Source organism: Pantherophis guttatus, chromosome 14 (assembly GCF_059756535.1).
Source record: "Pantherophis guttatus breed Tessera chromosome 14, ASM5975653v1, whole genome shotgun sequence".
NCBI lineage: Eukaryota > Metazoa > Chordata > Lepidosauria > Squamata > Colubridae > Pantherophis > Pantherophis guttatus.
In genome coordinates this window covers 12828021-12850070 of record NC_142076.1, presented here as the reverse complement: position 1 = coordinate 12850070, position 22050 = coordinate 12828021, and the positions used below count along the sequence as shown (strand labels likewise).

Below are 22050 nucleotides of genomic sequence, written 5' to 3'. Positions count from 1 at the left end.
GTGCATGTGCAGCAGAGACCCAAAGACCAGCTGGCCAGCAGGAAACACGAGCTGAGCTGGGGCAACGGCTCACATGCGGTGAGCCGTTGCCCCACGCGGTGGCTCACGTGTGCCACCTCTGACATGCGTACCATAGGTTCACCTTCACGGCTCTAGGGAAAGAAGGCAGCTTTTGAAACAATGATATAATTATAAAGAGATTGTACTTACTCCGCAGAAATTATAGCATCTAGTAGAACCATAAAAGATTGATCTGCTGGTCCATCAATGAAGAAGCTAGCCCACAGTTCTTTGGCTTCCTCTGATGGAAACTGCTCTGGCCAATCAGGACTCAGGTTGCTGAGCAGACCCTGAACAAAGGCAGTAAAATGACTGCGGGTAAATTCTTCCTTCTGTTTTACGGAGGGTGGATTTTCAGATTGATCAAGATACCTCCTGATTGTCCACAAAGTCTTCTGGATCTGGGCACTATCTCTGGAAGAATATAGGGTGCTAATTGCTTCTTTAACTGTCAGACGAACATCATCATGCAACTTAGGATCCATTACTCCTGGCTGCTTCTAGGAAAAAAAAAAAGAGAAGTTTGATAAACTGTTCAGAAGATAGTAGGAGCACATTTGCGGCTGGAACAATCTTGAACTGAACACACTCAAAACTGTAGAAATGACAGTAGATTTTAGGATAAACCATCCTATACTATCTCGTCTTACAATACTAGGCATCACGCTATCAACAGTAGGGATCTTCAAGTTTCTAGGTTCTATTATATCTCAAGACTTAAAATGGACACCTAACATAAAAAACATCATCAAAAAAGCACAACAAAGAATGTTCTTTTTGCGCCAACTCAGAAAGCTCAAACTGCCCAAGGAGCTGCTGATTCAGTTCTACAGAGGAATTATTGAGTCCGTCATCTGCGCCTCTATAACTGTCTGGTTTGGTTCTGCAACCCAACAAGATAGACACAGACTTCAGAGGATAATTAGAACCACAGAAAAAACAATGGCTACCAACCTGCCTTCCATTGAGGACCTGTTTACTGCACGAGTCAAAAAGAGGGCTGGGAAAATATCTCCCTCACATACTGGACATAAACTGTTTCAACTCCTACCCTCAAAAAGACGCTATAGATATTCTTATTATTTTTCCCATTAGATTACCTACCTGCTTATCTTATGATTATAACTTTGTTGCTTATATCTTATGATTTATATTGTTTACTTAGCATCCTAGTATGATTTGCCTTGATTGCTTATTTAGTATCCTATGACTATCTCTAAGTGTTGTTGTATCTTATGATTTATGATGAATGTATTTTTACAATGACTATGATCATGATTTATCACTTGTTGCTTGTATGTACACCGAGAGTTTATGCACTAGAGACAAATTCCTTGTGTGTGTCCAATCACACTTGGCCAATAAAGAATTCTATTCTATTCTATTCTATTTACTGTTCTCTAAGAAAAAACCAGAAACTAATTAGGATAAGGAAAGAGCTGCAAAATACATCAATTAACCATCTAAGGGGGGGCTGGTCTTTTGGGAAGGAAAACATACATTTATAATAATGACCATACATTTATAAGGCATACAGATTTAATATATTACTATATATATCTCCCCTCCCCCCCACACACACAGGATTAGCTAGTTTATGGCAACACTTGTGAGGAGAAAGCTACACAGCTCTCTAGCATTTTGTTTTGAACCAGCTTTTACGACATTACAACTTTAAACAATGCATTTAAGCAATACCAAATTTAGACCTTTAAGCAATGCAATGCATTTAAGGAGCAATGCAAAATTTAGAACTCTAAGCAATGTATTTAAAGAGCAATGCAAAATTTACAACTGTAAACAATGCATTTAAGAAGCAATGCAAAATTTAGAATTCTAAGCAATGCATTTAAGGAGCAATGCAAAATTTAGAACTTTAAGCAATGCCTTTAAGGAGCAATGCAAAATTTACAACTTTAAGCAATGCATTTAAGGAGCAATGCAAAATTTACAACTTTAAGCAATGCATTTAAGAAGCAATGCAAAATTTACAACTCTAAGCAATGCATTTAAGAAGCAATGCAAAATTTAGAACTTTAAGCAATGCATTTAAGGAGCAATGCAAAATTTACAACTCTAAGCAATGCATTTAAGAAACAATGCAAAATTTAGAACTTTAAGCAATGCCTTTAAGGAGCAATGCAAAATTTACAACTTTAAGCAATGCACGTGTGAACGCCACAGGGGTGTTTTACTAACTCCAGAACGCCTGAACACAGACACAAGCTAGCCCTGCCAGTGGAGGATATAATATTCCATATAATATATATAACATAATATATATTCATTTATATCCAAAGGGGTTTATTACATTTGGCTTATCACTCACTTTAGCCCTCTTAAACGACGCCGACCCGAGTTCGCTCCGGAAGAAAACAAAGGGCGCTCTAGGACTTCTCCTCTCTGTGCCAACTTCGTAGAGACTTGGGGCGGTTGGCATCAGCATAGGTTCCCTCGTGACAGGAAGTTAAGCATCGAGCGCCACTCTAGCTCCCGGCTTTCCAAACTCTATCACCGCTCTCGCGTGCCTGACGAATGAGCTCTCTCCACGACTGGTTAAAACTGGCGCGCGAGGCCGCCCTTCGTCCCGCCCACCCCCTGTCTTAAAGAGACAGTAACAAAAGGACAGCTCCTCAATACAAGAATATTCTCCAATAGAGCTTGTATTCAGGACGTTTGCAATAAGTAGGAATTTTTTTAAAAAAAGTTCCATCCTTCAGGGGAGAAAAATGTAGCCTGTCGGTTTACAAAGCCCACTGTAACAACATTGCCAAAAAGGCATTAAGGGTTGTAAACCTAATCTTGCGAAGCTGCTTCTCCTATTGAACTGCAAACTAGGGCATACAAAACCTTTGCTAGACCAATTCTCGAATACAGCTCGTCTGCCTGGAACCCACACTGCATATTGGACATAATATGAGCTAATGTCTCAATAATATAATAATAATATCTGAATATCTCAATATGACAATTGAGATAGTCCAGAGATATTTTACAAGAAGAGTCCTCCATTCCTCTACCCGCAATAAAACACCTTATGCCACCAGACTTCGAATTTTGGGCTTAGACGATTTAGAACTACACCGACTTCCGTCTGACCTAGTGTAGTACATAAAATTATCTGCCACAATGTCCTACCTGTCAATAACTACTTCAACTTCAATCACAACAATACACGAGCCAATAATAGGGCCTTGATAGTACAGTGGTTTAATGCACCCTGTTATTAACACAGCTGCCTGCAATTTCTGCTGGTTCGAATCTCTCCAAAGCTCAAGGTTGACTCAGCCTTCCATCCTTTCTAAGGTAGGTGAAATGAGGACCCAGTTTGTGGGGGCAATAAGCTGACTTTGTATAAAATATACAAAAGGATGAAGGCTATTGCTTAACGCATTGTAAGCCGCCCTGAGTCTCCGGAGAAGGGTGGCATATAAATCAAATTAAAAAAAAAAATAGATACAAACTCAAAGTGAACCGCTCCAAACTCGATTGCAGAAAATACGACTTCAGTAACAGAGTGGTCAATGCCTGGAATGCACCACCTGACTCTGTGGTTTCATCCCAAAACCCCCAAAACTTTAACCTTAAGACTGTCTACTGTTGACCTCACCTCATTCCTAAGAGGTTTGTAAGGGGCATGCATAAGTGCACCAGCGCGCCTACGGTCCCAGTCCCAATATTCCTTTTTACTCTTGCTCTTTTCTTATATATATATATATATATATATTATATATAGGGGGGGCCAAAAGCCCTACTAAGCTGGTATATACAAAAGTATGAAGGCTATTGCTTAAAAGCATTGTAAGCCGCCCTGAGTCTCCAGAGAAGGGCGGCATATATAAATCAAACTAATAAATAATAAATATATGCTTGACAAATAAATAAAAAAATTAAAATAAACAATTTATTTTGGGCATTTCAATTTTGGATTCCAATTCTTTTGAAGCACCAACATGTTCCTTGTTTGCTGTTTGTTTTGCAATGCACTGAAGCATGGTAGTAATCCGTATGTTGCCCCGGATTTTAGGAGTTACTGCATCCACACAACTGCCTATATTTGTACACTTTAAAAGAGTGAAGAAAGGGTTTGAAACTGCAGCTTGGCATCATGTATCAGCCAGTTCCTTGGCTTCTACATCAGGGGTCCCCAAATTCCCCCACCTCACCCAGTGGACAAGCACAGCAAAACTATGCCCCCCCTTCTCCGTGGTCACTGATGTCCAAAAGGTTTGGAGCCACTGCTCTACATGAAACAGGTGACACGTACAAGATGTTGTTATCTGGGCATTTGAATTACTCATATTAACTCTTAATGTATTTACACTTTCATCTGGATCAGATCTAATGATGATGTAAAATGAAGTAGGAGTGTATGTGTGTACATCTGTTGTTAACCATATAGCAGAATGTAGTTTGCGTTGATTTCCAGCACTTCCTCAGAAGAGTGGAGTTGAGGTCCCTTTAAAAAAAGAAATAAAGATTTCTTGAGAAACCAATGGGTTGATAACCACTCTAGTATGACTCTCTCTGAACATCTTGGAAGACAACATCCCCTTCAAAATGACTGCAATGGTAATTTTGCTCAATACACAAGATTTATTCAACACTGCGTTTCCAGTTACTATCCAAGTCTTTTGACTTGAGATTAACTGCCCTTTACATACAGTAATTATTAACAGAGATTGCAAGATCCAACTACGGTATGTAAAAACTATCCATGGCAGTGTTTCTTAATTCTGGGAGTTGGAAATCCAGACATCTTAAAGATGCCCAGGTTGAGAAATCCTGCTTTATGGAGTAAAAATATTAAATATATGATCTTCGCCCCAATATAGTTCCATCCATGCATGCTGGAATAAATGATGCTATAGAGCACTGCACATCAGAACAACTAGACACAAGAACAGTTTTTCCCCGAACGCCATCACTCTGCTAAACAAATAATTCCCTCAACACTGTCGAACTATTTACTAAATCTGCACTATTAATCTTCTCATCATTCTCACCACCCATCTCCTTCCACTTATGACTGTATGACTGTAATTTTGTTGCTTGTATCATTTGTCCCCTACGACTATCATTAAGTGTTGTACCTTATGATTCTTGATGAATGCATCTTTTATTTTATGTACACTGAGAGCATATGCACCAAAGACAAATTCCTTGTGTGTTCAATCGCACTTGGCCAATAAAGAATTCTATTCTATTCTATTCTATTCTATTCTATTCTATTCTATTCTATTCTATTCTATTCTATTCTATTCTATTCTATTCTATTCTATTCTATTCTATTCATTTTAGCTGCGAGTTGTAGTCCTAACTGACCCAGGTTACGGAAGCCTAACCTAGACACTCTGGACAGCTTTTCTGATCCTTGTTAGTGGTACCCAGCATTTATTGCAAACTTATTTGCTAAAATATTAAACCAAGATGACTACCATAATTTTCAATGAGCAATAATTCATTCACACCCTAAACCTTACTGGTTTATTTGTCATTCTACACAAGTACAAACACAACATGACAAAAAGATGCCACCAAGTTATACAAAAATCAAACTTTATAGTAATGACTGTACAACAGGCTGAATGCTCTCTGGCCTTTTAGAGACTGAAACCTCGGTTATTCCAATCACAAAATACTCGCTCCCACCCACCTCCCAAACAGAGATCAGGAAAATACAATTTTTCAGCTTGTGTGTTTTGCACATCTTCTAAAAAGCAAAAGATTTACAGCGTTCTTGGCAGGAACTGGGTTTTTTTTTTCTGTGTCGCTAATACGAGTTTAATTTAAAGGGGCATTTTCAGTTTATCACAGATTCAATAATCAATACGGCCAATGGCCAAGATGTAATTTTGGGCTGGCGAGAGGATTAGAAACAAAGTGAGGGTATAAAAAATTATTTAGTGAAAGGGAACAAAGACATATTGACACTGAGATATATGTCTGAGCCATTTTGGCATGTTTGAGAAGCAGCCAATTTTCTTGGAATTGTAAAGATTTATGTCTAAAATAACAAATTATCTTTGAGAATGTCAAAAGCAAAATAACATCTCCACCCTATCCGATTCAAGATTCTTAGCTGGTTTTTATCATTTCAAAACCGACCCTTTCCTTTATTCAGATTCCAATTTTTTTTTCTTAAAAAAAAGACCGTTTTAAATGGGTGCGCTTTTAACTTAAAAAAAAAAAAAAGCTGCCTAGTCCTGCGTTTTATCGAGAAGAGTTGGAACTGGATCGACTGCGGTGACGCCTCCGGCCTGGAGATCTGGATCTGGACCGCCTGCGAACTGGGGATCTGCGCCTGGGAGACCTAGATCTGAAAGGAAACAGATTGATGGAAGGGCTTCAGATGAAGAAGAGCCTCATCTATTTAGTACAGTATAATCAGCACAGATTAAAAGAGTTGGAAGGGAGCTTGTAGGTCATCTAGTCCACCCCCCCAAGTAGGAGACCCTGGACCCGTGATGGCGAACCTATGGCACACGTGCCACAGGTGGCACACAGAGCCTTCTCTGTGGGCACGCAAGCCGTTGCCCCGGCTCAGTTCTCCATGCGTGTGCCTCCCGCCGGCCAGCTGTTCTTCGGATTCTGCCACTCCTGTGCGGGGTGCATGCATGGGGGATGTGTGCCCATGCGTGGGGGTGAGGTGCATATGTGGGGGCTCACACGCATTGCATTTTGGGAATGCGCGTGCGCGCTTTGGGCACTCATCGCTGAAAAGGTTAGCCATCACTGCCCTACACCATTTCTGACAAATGGCAGTCCAGTCTCTTCTTGAAAACCTCCAGGGATGAAGCTCCCACAACTTCCAAAGGCAGCTTCTGTTCCATGGGTTGATTGTTCTCATTGTCAGAAAATTTCTCCTTATTTCCAGGTTGAATCTCTCCGTGATCCGTTTCCACCCATTATTCCTTGTCTGGCCTTCAGGTGCTTTGGAGAATAGCTTGACCCCCTTCCTCTCTGTGGCAGCCCCTCAAATATTGGAAGATGCTATCATGTCTCCCCTGGTCCTTCTCTTCACTAGACTAGCCAGGCCCAGTTCCTGCAACCATTCATCATATGTTTTAGCCTCCAGTCCCCTAATCATCCTGGTTGCTCTTCTCTACACTCTTTCTAGAGTCTCCACATCTTTTTTATAGTGTGGTGACCAAAACTGGATGCAGTACTCTAGGTGTGGTCTTACTAGGGCTTTATGGAATAGTATTAGCACCTCACTTGATTCTGATTGTATCCCTCTGTTAATGCAATTTAGGATTGCATTGGCTTTTTTGGCTGCTGCTGCGCTCTGTTGGCTCACATTTAGCTGGTTGTTCACTAAGACTCCAAGATCCCTCTCACAGTCACTGCTATTAAGCCTGATTTCATCCAGTTTATACGTGTACTTTTGGTTTTTCCTTACCTAAGTATATCCAATTCAAAGATGTTTCCGTAGGATGTTTATTTATTGTCTGCCTTTTTCTAAACGGGAAACTCAAGTTTCTTGGGTGCATTTGGAAGGATCTAGGACAGGTCTCCCTCTCTAATAAAACTAATGTTTTATTTGGTGACCACAATAATGGCGCTCAAAGAAAGGTTTTCAAGAAGCCTTCTGACAATTGAAAACTTTAGCAAACGTGTTGCGACAAGTTACATACACTTCCACTACACAAATACTGCTTTGGCGAAGGTGTGTGAGCAGAAGAGAAAGACGCATATCTCATTAACCACAATAGCCCTGGTCTTACTGTGAAGGGATTCAGAAGGAATGCAAGACCCATTAAGGGGAGGCCATGAGAAGAGATTACACATCCAGAAGTTGATGGCAGTGCAAGAAGAAAAAATCCAAATAACCCTGCATTGATTCTGTTTAGTACAAGGTGAGAAAGAAAGAAATTTTGATAACTTTTTAAAGATACCATTGCACCCTGCAACCATAGAGTAGCGTTTCTGGAGTGTCTATGTCTTGGTCTGTAAGCATGGAAGGGCTGGCATCCATATTGCTGATTAAGGCAACCTACCTTCTCCTCATGCGTGGTGGCGAGCGGCGCCACATAGGGGGCGGTAGCAACATCCTTCTGGGAGGGGTAAAACGCCTCAGAAGAGGTCTTGGACGAGGAGTTAAAACGGCTGTGGCGGTAACCTCCTGCCCATCGATTTGACCTATTTGTATCACAGAAGAAAGAATATCGAGTGCTGTAACCACCAAACCTCTCTATTTTCTAAGTTCTCCACATTTTCTAGTTCCGCCCACTTCAAACGCCAGCTGGCGATTGTTCTTGTAGCGCACACGGAGAGGGAGAAAAAGCAGGGAGTTGAGCGCCTGGGGAATGGATGGACACTCAGTTGAAAGGAAGTCAGTAGAAAGAATGTGTCAACGAGATGAAAGTTGCCCAACCATTAGCAAGGTTATCTTTGTAAAGAGTGTTTCTCAACCTCGGCAACTTGGAAGAGCATTTCAACTCCCCAGAATTCCCCAGCCAGCCATCTGAAGTCCACAGGAGCTCCCTCCCCCCCCTCCCCAATTTTCCTTGATACTCAATCTGGAACCCTCTTAATTCCAGACACCTATTCAGGGGTGGGCTTCAAAAAGTTTAGCAAGGCATTCTCTGCCTGGTTGCTGGGTGGGTGTGGCCATGGTGGGCGTGGGCTAGTCTGATTCCTGCACCATGGCGGGTGTGTGTGTGTGTGTTTTTTGCCCTCCCCAGGCTCTAGAGGCTTTTCTTGAGCCTCCGGGAGGACAGAAATGGCCTCTCCAGGCTCCGGAGGCCCTCTGGAGGCCGGAAACTGTCCTGTTTCCGGCCTTCCTGAACTTCCGGTAGGCCCGTTTTTCACCCTCCCCGAGCCTCCGCATGCACCCTCCACTTACCTGCATCCAAAACGAGCCACGGGGGGACTCCTGGGAGGGGCAGGGTGGGAGGGGCCAGTCAGGAGTGGGATTTGGGGTTTCTACGAATTGCACAGAATCTTAGCTAGAGGTTTTCCTGAACCCCTGCAAACCCCCAGCAACCCACCCCTGCACCTACCTCCATCCATGTGTTTCAATGCTTTTTCAGCATCATCTGGATTCTCAAACTCTACGTAGGCGTAGCCTCTGGAAAGGTGAGGGTTGAGCCTATCAGATGGCATATCAATCATCTTGATCTTTCCGTAAGTAGAAAATATTTCCATGATGTGATCCTTAAAGGGAAAGAATTCCTGGCATCACTATATATTTCCCATGATCTTTAGCCTTCTAAAAGAGTATTGAATAAGGAACAGCTGTGCCTTAAACTGAGATCTTTGCATATCAGCCAAATCCACGCAGAGGGATTTCTGTTTCAGGTTTGCTTTCTTATCTTTAGCTAAAATATATTCCTGTATATATTTAGAGGAAAAATAATACAGAAATACTACCGGGAATAGAAGCGAGCTCAATGGACAGGCGCAATTAGGTTCACTATTAGAAAAGCATCGGACAGCAATTGGGTATGTGAAGTAGGAAAAAAAATCTCTCTTAAATTATGGAGAACCAACGGAAACAGGTAACAATGGAGCAGGCCGGAGTGATTCCTCTTGAAACTCATGTTTTCGTGAATTCTCAGCCTAAGTTCTTTTACAATTTGACTCCACATTCCCAAATTAATGACGACTTTGATTCTGCTCTTTCAAGGTCTCATTTTTCTTCTTTTCGAATCCAATTAAGTGCCTGTGGTTGCAATTACCTTTGTGACGTTTCTGGTGAGCCTCCCGATGTGAACTTTGGTGGGCTTAGGGGAGGGACTCCTCCTCTTCCGTTCTTTTTCATCTCTCTTGGGTGGTTTAGACCTTGGAGAAAACAGAGATCATTTTCTAATGAGCAAGCTTGTAGTAAAAGTCAGTTGCTGGCTACCATTTCAATGGCATGCTATTTAAACAACAGCGTGTCTGAACAATGTACTTTTCCACGCTGGATCTTAGGACACGGCAGGAAGACAGCTGTATTAAATCTATGGTAGCACAAAAACATCAGCAGTTTGGTAGCATCTCTTCTGATTAATAAATCTTATTAAATTAAAAAATTAAATTAAATTAAATTTTAAAAAAAGAGAGCCTTGATAGTACAGTGGTTTAGTGCACCCTGTTATTAAGACCAGCTGCCTGCAATTACTGCAGGTTCAAATCTCGCCAAGGCTCAAGGTTGACTCAGCCTTCCATCCTTTCTAAGGTAGGTGAAATGAGGACCCAGTTTGTGGGGGCAATAAGCTGACTTTGTATAAAATATACAAAAGAATGAAGGCTATTGCTTAATGCATTGTAAGCCGCCCTGAGTCTCCGAGAAGGGCGGCATATAAATCAAATTAAAAAAAAAAAAATGGCACCAGCTTTCATGAGCTGCAGCTCTCATCATCAGATGCAGAGCAGTTAGGTGCAGGACTTAAAATGGGGGAAGATGGGGGAAGGAGAGCAGATAAGCTGATCATGCAAATTCAGATGATTACCAGGACCTTATCAATTAACAATCGCAATGTGATTAAAACAACCATTGTGTTTACATTTGCATAAATCAAACTCCCCTCCCCTCCCACCTCACCCCAGTGTAAATCCTACATCAGTCTGGCTACTCTGCATCTGATAAAAGGAGCTATATCTCTTGAAAGCTTTTGCCTTTTAATAAAATGTGTTAGTCATAAAAGGTGCTAGCAAAATCCTGATTTTTAGGTCTTTTAAAAAGTTAATTTTAAAAAGAAATACATGGCATTTACATTCTACTAAATCATGTAAGGAATTTGAGGTGTTCAAACACAAAACTGAGCCACAATGAGGGTTTTGTCTACACTGTTTTGCATTATAACTCTTTGTTGATGACTTACCACTTCAGGCAAATGTAATCTATTGTTATTTTTAAAGATTACACCAACCAAGATTTAAAGCAGAGTTCTCCAGAGGGGTCAACATCACCTCCAAGGATTAATGGGCTACCCAAGATCAATGTTTTTTTTTTTTTTAAATCTGATTTATATGCCGTCCTTCTCCGGAGACTCAGGGCGACTTACAATGCGTTAAGCAATAGCCTTCATACTTTTGTATATTTTATACAAAGTCAGTTTATTGCCCCCACAAACTGGGTTCTCAATTTACCTACCTTAGAAAGGATGGAAGGCTGAGTCAACCTTGAGCCTTGGCGAGATTCGAACCTGCAGTAATTGCAGGCAGCTGTGTTAATAACAGGGTGCTTTAGACCACTGTACTACCAAGGCTCTTTTTAGATAATGTTGTCGTCATTATTACAGTTAATAATAATTTAGATAATGTTGTCGTCATTATTACAGTTAATATCCATATCACTATTAAAATAATGTGGGGGTCAATGAATAATCTGAAACTCTTCATAAAAGGATCAATGACCTAAGAGTCTGGGAACCTCTGATTTAAAGCCATGGGGGAAAAATAGTCCCCAACTCCCAAGACTTTAAGTCTCCTCGTCCAAGTCCAGATTGATACATTCCCCCCCAGTGGTGAAATGCAGCCGGTTCTATCCTGCTCAAGCGAACCGGTAGCGCTGGCGGCAGGAGGCTCCACCCACCTGCCTGGACATCATCACGTCCCTTTTTGATGCTCTGCATATGCGCATAAGGTCCTGTGCATGCGCAGAGGTGTTGCGTGCAAGCTCCCATTTGTGAACCGGTAGTGAAGGTAAGTGGATTTCACCCCTGATCCCCCACCACCAGGCAAGGCCCACTCACTTGGAACGGGACCGTCTCCGATTGTCATGTCTACGCCGGGAAGGGCTCGGAGAGCCTGAAGAACTGCTGGAGCTGGAGCTACGGGAAGTGCTAGAGCTCCCCGAACGGCTTGACGCAGAAGAGGAACTGGAGCCACTGCTGGACCCAGTGCTGGAACTTGACCCTGAACTGGAGGTGGAACTGGACCGAGACCTGACAGAAGACAAGCAGCAAATGTTATCACCAAAACTGAGCAGAATAAACTCCCGGGATCTAGAAGGCTTGCAAGGAGCCCTCATAAACCCCACACACACACATCAAAGAAAGAGGAATTGAAGATTTTTTTTTTTTTTTAACAGATCATTTCTATCAAAACCTTACAGCAAGGATGGGAGACAAGTAGAAGACCCTCCCTGGTCACTATCTCCAAAATTCCTCATCCCACGGTGAATGGAAATATGTAACATGATAATTTACCATATTTTTCAGACTATAAGACGCACCTAACTTTTGAGGAGGAAAACAAGAAAAAAAAAATCTGCCTCCCAGCATCCATCCGGTATTCACCTGGCTTGTTCGCCGCAGCCTGTTTGCCGTAATCGCGGCTCATTTGCCGCCGCCGCCACGGCCCATTCTAGAACAGCTGATCAGTGCCGCACCAACCCCCCTCCGCAATATTTGCTGTATAAGATGCATAGACATTTCCACCCACTTTTGGGGAGGGGGGAGTGCGTCTTATACTCTGAAAAATACGATAGTTGGTTGATTTCTACAGCTATCTATCTTAACAAGTGACTCTGTGCAGTTTACACCATAAAACATATTCAAACAGTACCAAGTAAATATGTATGGCACCAAGTAAAACTGTTACTTTCCATGTTAATACAGACAAGAAATGGGCCCCATATCTAGATAGGGGATCAGCTTTAAACTCTGAAACTCTGCCTTCCCCAACAGAACTCCTCAGGAAGTGAGTTTCTAGCTCCCGGGAACCAACAAGGTGGCCCTGCATTCACACTTCTTCAAGGATGCTGGGATTCCGTTTACCTGGTGGTGCTGCTGCCGCTGGAGGCGCTGTGCCTTTTGCGGGTTTTGTCACGCCCACGGTCCTTTTCCCCAGACTCCTTTGTGGCTGGTTTGTCCTTGGACCGGTCCTTGGATTTTTCTTCGGTCCGGTCTTTGCGCTTGGTCGGAGAGGGAGCCCTTTAACAAAAAGGCCAGAGAGTTATCTTCCAACTTCAGTTGCCGAACAAAAGCCTGATCATCTCCTTTTAACGGCCCCATAATCCCTTGCGGGGTGGAGTCTGGGGAACTAAATGGAGCTGAGTGTTTACTGGCCGGATGCCCTTCCTGTCACCAATGCGGAGTTTTCTTCAACAGATATATTCTCATCATGCCCAGAGAGAGAGAAATAGCTGCCTCTACCTAGGATCGAACTCACAAGCCTGATTGTGAGGCGAGAGCTCTGTCTTTAGGCCACCGCACCACAACAAAAGCATGATGATGTCACAAAATTCCCAGCCTCTATAGAGCAGGGTTAAAGAAAGGCAGAGCGAAGAGAAGCATTTCTATAATTACAGATAGTCTGTTCGTTTAGTGACCATTCGAAGTTACAGTGGCATTGGGGGAAAAAATGACCGTTCTTCACACTTAGATCCATTGTGGCATCCTCAGGGTCACATGGTCAAAATTTGGACAGCTTATTTATGACAGTTGCAATAGCTCAGGATAAGGTGAATACACCATATTTTTTGGAGTATAAGACGCACCTTCCCCCCCCCCAAGAGGGTGGAAATGTTGGTGCATCTTATACCCCGAATACAGCCATTTTTGGCCTCCTGAAGCCCCGCCCTGCTCGTTCCATTTTTGCAAAAAAACGGGGGCGTTTTTGCTCTCCCCCAGCCCCCAGGAGCACTCTGCAGGCCTCCCAAGCCCTCTGCGCGCCTTGTATTTTGCAAAAACAGGCAAAAAATGGCCCGTTTTTCTGAAAAATGGGGCGCGCAGAGGGTTTGGGAGGCCTGCAGAGTGCTCCTGGGGGCTGGCAAAAACTTTTTTTTTCCTTACTTACCTATTGGTGCGTCTTATAGTCCGAAAAATACGGTAACCTCTTGTGACCCTTCTGACAAGCAAAGTCAACGAGGAAGCCCAATTCGCTTGGCAACGGTGCTACTAACTTAACGACTGCAGTGATTCACTTAACCACTGTGGCAAGAAAGGTCGTAAAACGGGCCAAAACTCACTTAACTGCCTCCCTTAGCAACAGAAGTGTTAGGCTCAACTGTGGTCGTTAAGTCGAGTACTGTCTGTACTGCATGCTCTCCTACTAGGAAAGTCCTAGCAGGCTGCGATGCTCTCTCCCCCTCCCTGCCACCCTCTCCCTCCAGCTCCTGGGAGAATTTAGGTGTTGAAAATTCAGACAGCGATTACCTAGTGCTGGACTTTTTATTATTTTCTTTGATGGCTAGCAAACTCTTCTTTTTCATTCCTGACAGTTCCATTTTCCCCTTCCGAGTCCCAAAGCAGCTCTGCGGGGGGCCTCACTTATCTGAAAGCTTACGTCTAACGGATCCCTAAGCGAGTGCAAGAAGCTCCAGAGAGCAGCCTAGTGACAAGAGAAAAGCATTGAGAGACAATTAACATATAGGCAGAAGGGGAGGGGGAAAAAAATCCTACTTGATAAGAACGGCAGACGATACTAAGCAAATATTCATGCAAAGCACGGTAGTCCCCGAAGCACTGGGTGAACGTAACAGCAAATTACTGAAAATGGCACCTGCTGAACAATTTAAATCAGTGTTCCCAATCCTGAGCAACTTTAATTTGTGCGGACTGGAGAATTCTGGGAGCTGGTTGGCTGGAGAATTCTGGGAGCTGAAAGTCCACAAACACTGATCTATATTGTGCATTTTACAAGATACTGTATTTGAATATCTTCTAAGAACCTCTAATACTAAACAAAGAAAGAACGCAGGTTTTTCGCCACTATCGTAAACAGGTTTTTCTGTCTAGAGATTTCCCAGAATAGTGTCCTTAAATTTGGGGAGGGCACACAAAAGGCTCCTCAAAGACTGCCTAATTTTTGGCATTCTGGCATCCCCTGGGCAACGGTGTTGTCCCCTGCAAATCCTTTCAACCCAGAAGTCTGTAGAGATTCTCAGTCCTCCAGGTCCTGGTTGTCCCAAAGGTGTTTTTTCAGGAGGCAACTGGACTTTCTTATTTATTTATTTTTTTGAAGACGTTTCGCTTCTCATCCAAGAAGCTTCTTCCGCTCTGACAGGATGGTGAGGAATGGAATATCAATGAGGAATATAAATCCTCCCCTTCCCCACCATCCAGTCAGAATGGAAGAAGCTTCTTGGATGAGAAGCAAAACGTCTTCAAAAGAAAAAGAAAAACCAAGGAAGTCCAGTTGCCTCCTGAAAAAAGCACCTTTGGGATCACCCTTCGGTTAGCTTTGTAGGAGCTTCTGACACAAGTGCAGATGGGACCTTTAAATATGACATTAAATTAAAAATTAAATATAAATAAAATTAAGCATGAATAAAATTGGGGAGGGGGCAGAGCTCCCAGACTTACAGCCCCTGCTTAAAGAGCTTGGGGTAAGTGTGATCAAAACAAGAATGATCTGTGGTTAATGGCTCCATTTTACATGTGAACCAGGCCAGGTTGTTCAACAAATCGGGGTAAAATAAACAATTCTGCACTATTTCCTAGCCGTTATAGATGCCATTACTTTTCAACAGCTTTTAATCTTCAGTATAAAGTACATAGCAGCATGCTAAAAGATATACTCTCTATACAATAGTATATTGTATAGGTGATAATTATATTTGCATATAATTCTACTTAACTATATGCAAGCATTTCTCCAGGAAACCTGATTGGGGTCACGCTTTTGGAAAGAGAAAGAACTGCTAAATTTGTACTACAAGGTTTTAAGATATCGGAGCCACAACAAGCATTATGAGATTATTTGACTATTTAGATACTGAAATATGTTAGTTTGGAATGCTATAAGCCCTCGTTTCATCTGGAAGGCATACATTAAAGAGTCTGTTATGACACTCGTTGGCATATTTAATTTAATTTAATTTAATTTCCAATTTATATACCGCCCTTCTCCCTGAGGACTCGGTTTACAGCCAAGATAAAAAAAACATAGAATACAAATATTAAAACATTTAAAAATATATATAAATTTTGGCATATAAACAAACCTGCAATTTAATTATTTTTTAAGTGATGGAACAAGGTATTTTCTTATTGCGCGATTAAAAAAAAACACCCAGATCACATTTATCTCACTGCTACTCTCTTTATCCTAGCTTTATTTTTCAACCCGCGTATCAAAAGCTCCACCACTATCTCGATTTCCCTCAGCTATGAAAAGAATACAAGTCCCAAAAGGAAGCACCTCTCTTGAGATTTTATTCTGAATAAATTATTCTTACTATCTTACCACATACCCATGTGGCCTTTTGGAAAGTTGGCGGACCAGTTGGAAACCACCCAATGCAAAACTTGACTTTTATTACCCCGAGGTATCATATTATTATTATTATTATTATTATTATTATTATTATTATTATTATTATTATTATTATTATTCACGCCGCCTTATTATGCACCCTGAAAACCACGCAGAATCCAACCGGATTGAAAGGGTGCATAATGCAATTTTAAAAAAAAAAATTGAAGGGGGGGGCATAGAACCTCTACCAAAAAAAGTGGAATAAATCAGATATTATTTTTTTTTGCAATAGCAACAGCAAACCATGCAAAACCTTACAGGGCAGCATTTGTCTGCAAGCGGTGCAAAAAATTACTTTGGAGATCTACAATGGATCATTGGGGAACCCAGTCCCTTCCCTCCCCCCCCCAAAAAGAGGGGAGCAGATCCTCCAGCCCCCCCCCGCCCCCCAGGAACTTGCTTTGAGCAAGAGGCCAAAAGGGGGCGGGGCCAGCTCGGGTCTACGTCACCCACCCGCACGCCGCCCCGTCCTCCGGATTCAGAGGAAGCCTTCCCTCCTCCACTTTCCGTCCCGGGCCTCCCGCGTTCCCGAAGCGGGCTCACGCTCCTCCACCAGGCCGACCCAGCTGAGAAGACCCTCGGCGGCTCGGCGAACCGCTTCCCGGCGCCCTCACGGCCGTCCCCGAGCCAGATGGCGACGGATTAGCGCCTCTCCGCTACTTACATCCTCAGAGATCGCCCGTTGCTCCTCCGTCGCGCTCGCGGTGACGTCGTTTGCCGCCTTCCGCAAGGGCCGGGCGCAGGCGGATGGCGTCAAGGCGGCGACAAGGGAGGGGGCGCTGGAATCCTTAGACGCCTCTGTCTCCAAGGTTACGGCTCCTCCTTTTGTGTTGTTGTTTTTTTTTAAAGGGCCAGACCCGCGAATTTTACTCTTGACTGGGTCGCCTTTAGGAGAACGCCAAGAAAGCTACATTTGCAGGCATGAGTGCATGCAAAACCACGAAAACAATAAATGTGTTAGAGGTGGAGACTCTTTGAGAACTGCATGCAACGAAATTTCATTTTAATGTATGCCGACTAGTGTAGTTCAAAGTGACAATAAAGTTATTTCTAAGTTCTAAGTTGCAAAAAAAAAAAACAACCACCACCCAATACCCAATACCACCCCACTTTTTTCTTTTTTTTTTCTTTTTTTGTTAATTTATCATTTTTTAAAAATTTTGATTTATATGCTGCCCTTCTCCGGAGACTCAGGGCGGCTTACAATGCGTTAAGCAATAGCCTTCATACTTTTGTATATTTTAGACAAAGTCAGCTTATTGCCCCCACAAACCAGGTCCTCATTTTACCTACCTTAGAAAGGATGGAAGGCTGAGTGAGAATTGAACTCGCAGTAATTGCGGGCAGCTGGAAGCTAAATACTACCTTTAACAGTAGCATTAGTCTGCTGCGCCACTCAGGCTCCACTCAGCTCCCTTTTTACAAACAACCGAACATCACCCATTTGGGTTGAACCACAACTGTGATCAACTCCCATGGTTTGGAGTCATGGGAGTTGTAGTACATAGCCCTCGTCATCTTTTCAGGGAGAGGGTGGATCAAATTGGGAAACGAAAGGGTTTAGCGCCGCAGCACGTTCTAGATTTTGCAGAAGACCATGCTAGCAACACAACAGATTCCAGATGAGAGAAAACCATACCAGCATCAGAGCAGGTTCCAGATGTGGCAGATCATATGGTACTGGCACCACAGCATGTTCCAGATGAACCCAGCTGGCTTCATCATGCCTAAAGCAGGACTAGAACTCACGATCACCTGGTTTCTAGCCTGGTGCTTTAACCACTACCCCAAAATGGCTCTTATTCACATATGATTGTTACAGTGAAGTAACAGTAACAGAGCTGGAAGGGACCTTGGAGGTCATCTAGTCCAACCCCCTGTTCACACAGGAGACCTGTACTAGGGATTTGAACCGCCGAACCGCCGAACCGCCGATCTTTCTGATCGACAAGCTCAGTGTCTTAGCCACTTGAGCCACCTACTACTTTGTGATGAAGCATGTTGTGTGAACCCCTCCCCTTTGTTTACTGGTCATAAGTCACTTTTTTCAGTGCCATAGTAACCTTGAATGGTGGCTAAACAAATGATGGTTAAGTCAAGTACTACCTGTAGTGCAGGATGAACATTATCTCTTCCTTAAAAGAGTCAGACACACATACGGGCTTCTAGTTGACAGCTGCCTAGTGCTGAAGGTCTCACTTGCTTAGCATAACTAGGATAGTAAAGCTAAGGTATTTCCCCCATTTGTATAGGATCCCTGCTTTAACTGTGATAGTTGAAGGCCAAGCCATCCATCTCCAACGAAAGTTGAAAAAGAGAGAAAAAGCGAGAGGGGGAAATACTTATTATAAGGCTCTAAACTTATTGTCAGAAAAAGAAACTTCCGTTCTCTTGATAGGTCTCATCACTGAAAAATCAATCAGCAAGCTGCATTTGGACTCCCAACTTTTTATTTTATTTATTTTTCTGTCCATTCGTAATGCCACCCAGTCAGTTTTGATTCCCCGTGGCTCACAACAAAATAAACAGAATAAAATACAATCAACCATAAACAAGATAAATACCGGTAAATTTCCAGCCTAAGGACAGCAAAAACAAACATTATAAGATCATCATAATGATCAGAGGACAAAAAAAAGAACAAATAAGCAATGAAACATTTATGTCACAACTTCCAGAATGACAGAACTGAAAAAAACAAGAAAACAGTATGATTTTTTAAAAATGGAAAAAATGTAGGATGGTGATAGGCAGAACTAGGGCTCAAATCGCCCAAGCTGAGACCATCTCTAGTGTCATTAACTCACTGAGCCAATGCCCCTCTGCTGTCAAGGCTGGCTTTTTTTATTTCTGCATCAGGGGTCTCCAAATCTTACAACTTGGCAAACCTGGCAACAACAACCCCCTCCCATCCTGCCTGAGGAACTCTGGGAGTTGAAATCCACAAGTCTTCACGTTGCCGAGTTTGGAGACCCCTGTTCTACAATAATATTGTATATGGATGGGATGAGCAAAAAATATTGTACATGGATGGGAAATTTAATTAGCAATTGCTGCAATGCCAGGGGATCAGCAGAGGGCAGTAGCTGATTAAAAGTCGATCCCCCAAAAATTGCAGCTTTTACAAGGCCTGTTAAATCAAGTGTGCCTGAAAGCAAATGTCACACCTACCCGTTTGACTAAGTCTCATTACCGAACTAAGTAACATCATCAATACTACAAGGGCAAACTCTACTCCCTTCTAACACTGATGGTGTTATCTAGCTGGGTAATGAAACAGCTGCAAGTTCAGGGAACATTAAGGACCCCCTATTCACATCTGCAGAGGCGTGAGAAGCTGGCTCTGGGACAGCACATACTGAATTTGGGCTTTTCCCCATGGAAGATTGCCTTCACGATTTATACCATCTTCTCTTTGTGTCATTGCTTTGGGTTTTAATTTTAATTTTAATTGTGGTCTTCTTGCGGCGAGCAACAAATTCAAGGCTGCAGAGTTGATATAGCTAGGCGAGCAAGGTGAAAGTTACAAACAACGGTTTACTATACAAATTCCTGAGTTTCCTTCTGGGGAAAGTGGAATGTTTAGACAAGGGTGACCTCTTTTTTTTTTTATTTCTTTTCCTTTGGCTTACGTACTGACATCTGTTGCTTAGAAAATGGGAGGTGAGCATAGGAGTCCAGTTACCTCCTTGCCCACAGCTTAAAAGTGTCAACTGAACCGATGGCTTTGTGAAAATGTTTGCCTTCAACTGATCTTTCCTGTTTCCTGAACTAGGAAATGAATCTGAGACTTTCTCTGCCTGGAAAGCAGGCACCTTCCCTTCAGAGAGGTCCCCTTTTCACAAAAAAACATTTGAGGCATTCATTGTCAGTAGCAACACACATCACCAAGACAGTCCATTCCTTAGGGGGAGCAAAGTCACTTTAGATCCAATTGACAATCCATGTAGGTGAGGTAACTCGAGGAGATCTCTGTCCATCCCACTCCTTTCCTCTCTGAGAAAATAATTCTGAATTTATTAGAATGGAATCCAAGGCTTTCTGCCTCTAAAGAAAATACTTTGCTTCTCTGTTTTTTTCTCTCTCTCTCTCTCTCTCTTTTCTTTTTTCCCTCTCTCTCTTTCTCTCTTTTCCTTTCTCCTCTCTCTCTCTCTCTCTCTCTCTCTCTCTCCCTTTCTCTTTCTGTGATTGTGATGAGCAAAACACTTTACCTCCACTGACAAATTAGGGGGAGGAAATAATCACTTTGGGTAGACATTTCTTTATTTTTACGGTGGGTGGGGAAAATATCATGGCACCCCCACCAATTTTTTCACCCAACCTGGCAGTGAGAGATGCTTGTAGAAACAAAGAGGTAGGTTTTCTCACACAGAGAAAAATATCATCCTCAAAATAAATACTCCAGGAATTTGATCCGTTTACACTGTGGTCAGTTGGCTGGAACGTTCTTCTGAGATTTACCTCTTCATTACGGTAGATCCCAAAATAGCCTTTTTTTTTTACGGAGGCACTTCCTGGTAGAATCAGATGTTTGAAATAATCTCGCAGCGATCGTTTAGTTCAATGTTGTTGTAATTCTGCGGTCTGAAAAACCCAGAAGGAAATAGGTTAGGAGAGTAGCCCGACTTTTATTTGCTTAATGAGGTGGGGAGAGGATTGAAGCAGGCTGCTTCTGCTCTGCTTATCATAACAGAAAGCACAGAGATAGAATCATAGAATAACAGAGTTGGAAGGGACCTTGGAGGTCTTCTAGTCCAACCCCCTGCTTAGGCAGGAAACCCTACACCACATCAGACAAATGGTTATCCAACATCTTCTTAAAAACTTCCAGTGTTGGAGCATTCACAACTTCTGGAGGCAAGTTGTTCACTTATTAATTGTTCTCCCTGTCAGGAAATTTCTCTTTAGTTCTAAGTTGCTTCTCCTTGATTAGTTTCCACCCATTGCTTCTTGTCCTGCCCTCAGGTGCTTTGGAGAAGAGCTTGACTCCCTCTTCTTTATGGCAGAACCTCAAATATTGGAACACTGCTATCATGTCACCCCTAGTCCTTCTTTTCATGGCAATAGCAATAGCACTTAGACTTATATACCACCCAAAAGCATGTAACAGAACTCTTTGAGTGGTTTACAAAGTCAGCATCTTGCCGCCAATAATCTGGGTCTTCATTTTACCAACCTGGGAAGGGTGGAAGGCTGAATCAACTTTGAGCTGGTCAAAATCGAACTGCTGGCAATGGGTAGAGTTTGCCTGCAATACTGCCTTCTAATCATTATGCCACCCGGGGTCCTAACCAGAGATGATTAAGAAGTCTAAACATAGATCAGTCTTTAAGTTTAAGATTGTCTGGACTTCAATTCCCAGAATCCCCCAGGGGATTGATGAGAACATACAGTACCTTAAAGTTGCCAAGGTTAAAAAAAACACTCTCTTAGAACATGTCAAAACATCCATACAGGTAGTCCTCAACTTATAACCATTCATTTAGTGACTGTCCAAAGTTACAATGGGATTGAAAAAAAATGACTGATGACCAGTTTTCACACACATGTCCATTGCAGCATCCCTATAATCATATGATCAAAATTTGGGCGCTTGGTAACTGGCACGTATTTATGACCTATGCACTGTCCCGGGTTCAAGTGATCACTATTTGTAACCTTCCCAGCCAGCTTCCAACAAGAAAAGTCAATGGGGGAAGCCAGATCTCTTCAACGACCGCACGGTTCACTTAATAACTGCAGTGATTTGCTTAACAGCTGTGTCGAAAAAGGTCGTAAAATGGCCAAACTCGTTTA

At 42.5% G+C, this 22050-nt stretch overlaps 3 protein-coding genes across 8 annotated transcripts in view; all 3 read right to left on the bottom strand.

Annotated features, from left to right (window-relative positions):
* Positions 1-2565, bottom strand: part of TELO2 (telomere maintenance 2) — a 33781-nt gene extending 31216 nt beyond the window's left edge. Inside the window, exons 1-2 of the mRNA XM_060692935.2 lie at positions 2390-2565; positions 211-560 (exon numbers count right to left, since the gene is read on the bottom strand). Coding sequence (XP_060548918.2) covers positions 211-560; positions 2390-2506 — 467 coding nt within the window. The 5' untranslated portion in view covers positions 2507-2565. The remainder of the gene's footprint in view (positions 1-210; positions 561-2389) is intronic.
* A 2968-nt stretch (positions 2566-5533) lies between these two features.
* On the bottom strand, positions 5534-17020 carry RNPS1 (RNA binding protein with serine rich domain 1). 4 transcript variants are annotated; one of them, XM_034430283.3, is made up of 8 exons: positions 16919-17020; positions 14151-14325; positions 12771-12926; positions 11745-11936; positions 9744-9846; positions 9066-9219; positions 8061-8202; positions 5534-6379 (listed from the first exon to the last, which is right to left on the bottom strand). In XM_034430283.3, exons 2-8 carry the CDS (start codon positions 14219-14221, stop codon positions 6274-6276), a joined length of 924 nt encoding a protein of 307 aa, XP_034286174.1. In that variant the 5' UTR covers positions 14222-14325; positions 16919-17020; the 3' UTR covers positions 5534-6273. The 4 variants fall into 4 exon arrangements, with proteins under 4 accessions (XP_034286174.1, XP_034286175.1, XP_087734511.1 ...); XM_034430284.3 differs by having other exon boundaries at positions 16708-16963; XM_087878385.1 differs by having other exon boundaries at positions 16798-16935.
* Positions 17021-18686: 1666 nt separating this feature from the next.
* The window catches only part of LOC117673117 (uncharacterized), a 38094-nt gene continuing 34730 nt past the window's right edge, over positions 18687-22050 (bottom strand). For all 3 annotated transcript variants that reach the window (XM_060692936.2, XM_060692938.2, XM_034430286.3), the window contains exon 15: positions 18687-20838. In XM_060692936.2, the coding sequence (XP_060548919.1) occupies positions 20778-20838 (61 nt within the window). In that variant the 3' untranslated portion in view covers positions 18687-20777. The remainder of the gene's footprint in view (positions 20839-22050) is intronic.

What these genes read in the sequence shown, in the direction of transcription:
- RNPS1 (XM_034430283.3), bottom strand. Translation starts at nt 14,221, where the DNA reads ATGGAACTGTCAGGAATGAAAAAGAAGAGTTTGCTAGCCATCAAAGAA. An exon ending in AATAAAAAGTCCAGCACTAG is followed by an intron (nt 12,927 to 14,150) that starts GTAATCGCTGTC and finishes TTTTTGTTAAAG; the next exon opens with GGCTCCCTCTCCGACCAAGC. An exon ending in CGGAGACGGTCCCGTTCCAA is followed by an intron (nt 9,847 to 11,744) that starts GTGAGTGGGCCT and finishes GTTTTCTCCAAG; the next exon opens with GTCTAAACCACCCAAGAGAG.